Source organism: Rattus rattus, chromosome 4 (genome assembly GCF_011064425.1).
Source record: "Rattus rattus isolate New Zealand chromosome 4, Rrattus_CSIRO_v1, whole genome shotgun sequence".
In the NCBI taxonomy this organism is placed as follows: Eukaryota; Metazoa; Chordata; class Mammalia; order Rodentia; family Muridae; genus Rattus; species Rattus rattus.
This window is the reverse complement of record NC_046157.1, coordinates 158,138,600-158,140,407: the sequence shown is the minus strand read 5'-3', so window position 1 is coordinate 158,140,407 and position 1,808 is coordinate 158,138,600. Positions and strand designations below refer to the sequence as shown.

Here is a 1,808-nt window from a genome sequence, read left to right as displayed (position 1 = left end):
CACTCGGTAGCGATTGCCTTTTTTTTTTTTTAATGTATTTTTTTTTAATTTTAAATTATATAACCAAGAAAACCAACCCACCTGTAGGATAACACAACTTTTAATAAAACTATTACAGTAATCTCAAAGACAAAGCAAAACCATCTAGAGTTAGAAGTTATTGTCAGAAGTAGTGTAGGAAAAGCAGCAACTAGCATGACGATTAATGATGCATAGCTCTTCAATGATGACTAGAGACCTTACAGCTGGAATCTAAGAATATCCAGCCGTACAGCAAATCTAAAACTGTCTCCTTACCACAACTAACCTATGGCCATCCCAACCCTTCTCTCTTGACAGACCCTTCCGTGAAAACAGTTACATACAGGGGTACTGAAAGCAGCAAACAGGAAAACTGCACTGGTGCAGCTGGTTGGTAGTGGCCACGCCTGTCACTGCTGGTTTGCTCTTCTTACTCTTGTTCTTCTTGTCCCTTTTCTTCAGCCCATTCATGTTGGCTCTCAGTAGATTTGAATAGGCCATCTGAAACTTATTCACTTCTTCGGAGCTCCCCACTGTGCTGATCTTCCTTTTCCCATCCGTGGCCCTTAACAGACACTTGTTTTTTGCGGGCTCGAGGCCCTCCACGGAACTCTTCTGTGGGATGGGTTTGGTGCAACCATCATACTTCTTCAGGGTGATGAACACGCTACCCGACGACCGGCACTTCTGGAAGAGCCTGGTCAGCTCCGTCAGGAACTGCTCGCTCTCGAGCAACACCATCCCGGTTTCCGCAGCTTCCGACTCTGTCAGAAGCCTCCAGAGGTTCAACCGGAAGTCTCGCTTGCGCTGGGCGGGCGCGATTGCCTTTTGAGGATTAAATATCCACAGTGTGGATTTTCCGCTGCCTGTTCACCCATCTTCCAGATGAGAGACATCAGGGCTGCTCCCACAGTTTAGTCGGGTCTTGTGAACAGTGCTGTTGGTGCTCCTTTGATTGCCTGTTCCTCACTCTTTGAGGGTGTCCGTAGGAATGGGTGACCAAATTTTATGGTAACACATTTTTTTTTTCCTGGAGAACAAATCTTGAGCCTTGCACACGGTAAGCGTGTGTTCTAGCGTGTTTCCCTAGCAGAACTGTTTCCTGTTCAGCCGTATCATTTTGTACCATGAGCATCCAGTGCAGGAGCACTGCAGGCTCTCCACCTGCTCATTAAGATTTGAGATGAGGTCTCTCAATGTAAGAGAGGCTTTCGCGGAACTTGGAATCCTCCTGGCTCTGCCTCTCTGATGCTGGCCTGCCTGCCTCCATCCTTCCCTTCCCTTCCTCCCTCTCTTCCTTCTTTCTTCCCTCCCTTTTGGTTGTAGCCATTCTAGCCATAATGGACTGACCAAAACTTCTTTCGGTACAGGCTGGAGATGTCCCCACTTTTGGCTTCTGAGGCTGCAGTGAAACTTCCAATCACCTATAAAGGAAATTAGTCTCCCATTAGTGGTCTACTAACTTGGTGACTAGAGGGACTCATAAATACAGAGCAGAATCCTGTTAGAAGCTGAATGTGGCATTGGCTGACTGTAGACTCTCAACACTTCATAGCTCTGCCTCACTCATGGAGGTGGGAGGACATTGTTGACCGAAGTGAGGGGTGTGAAGTAGTTATGGGAGCAGGTGACCTTTAAGGCTCATTTAGAAATACTTAATGTGGTCAACGTCACCTGGCCCAAGCCTGCAACTCCAGACATCCTGACAGAAGCCACATGAATGAGGAGAGCAGCCTTCAGACCACAAGACCCTCAGGGGACTTTTTTAGTAAACCATTCTATAGCAC

The 1,808-nt window shown here is 47.1% G+C and overlaps 1 protein-coding gene across 1 annotated transcript; it reads right to left on the bottom strand.

Moving 5' to 3' along the window:
- Window positions 1-263: 263 nt before the first annotated feature.
- On the bottom strand, window positions 264-821 carry LOC116898249 (signal recognition particle 14 kDa protein-like). Its single transcript, XM_032899599.1, has one exon. It carries the CDS (start codon window positions 760-762, stop codon window positions 358-360), a length of 405 nt encoding a protein of 134 aa, XP_032755490.1. The 5' UTR covers window positions 763-821; the 3' UTR covers window positions 264-357.
- Window positions 822-1,808: the final 987 nt, after the last annotated feature.

What these genes read in the sequence shown, in the direction of transcription:
- LOC116898249 (XM_032899599.1), bottom strand. Translation starts at nt 762, where the DNA reads ATGGTGTTGCTCGAGAGCGAGCAGTTCCTGACGGAGCTGACCAGGCTC.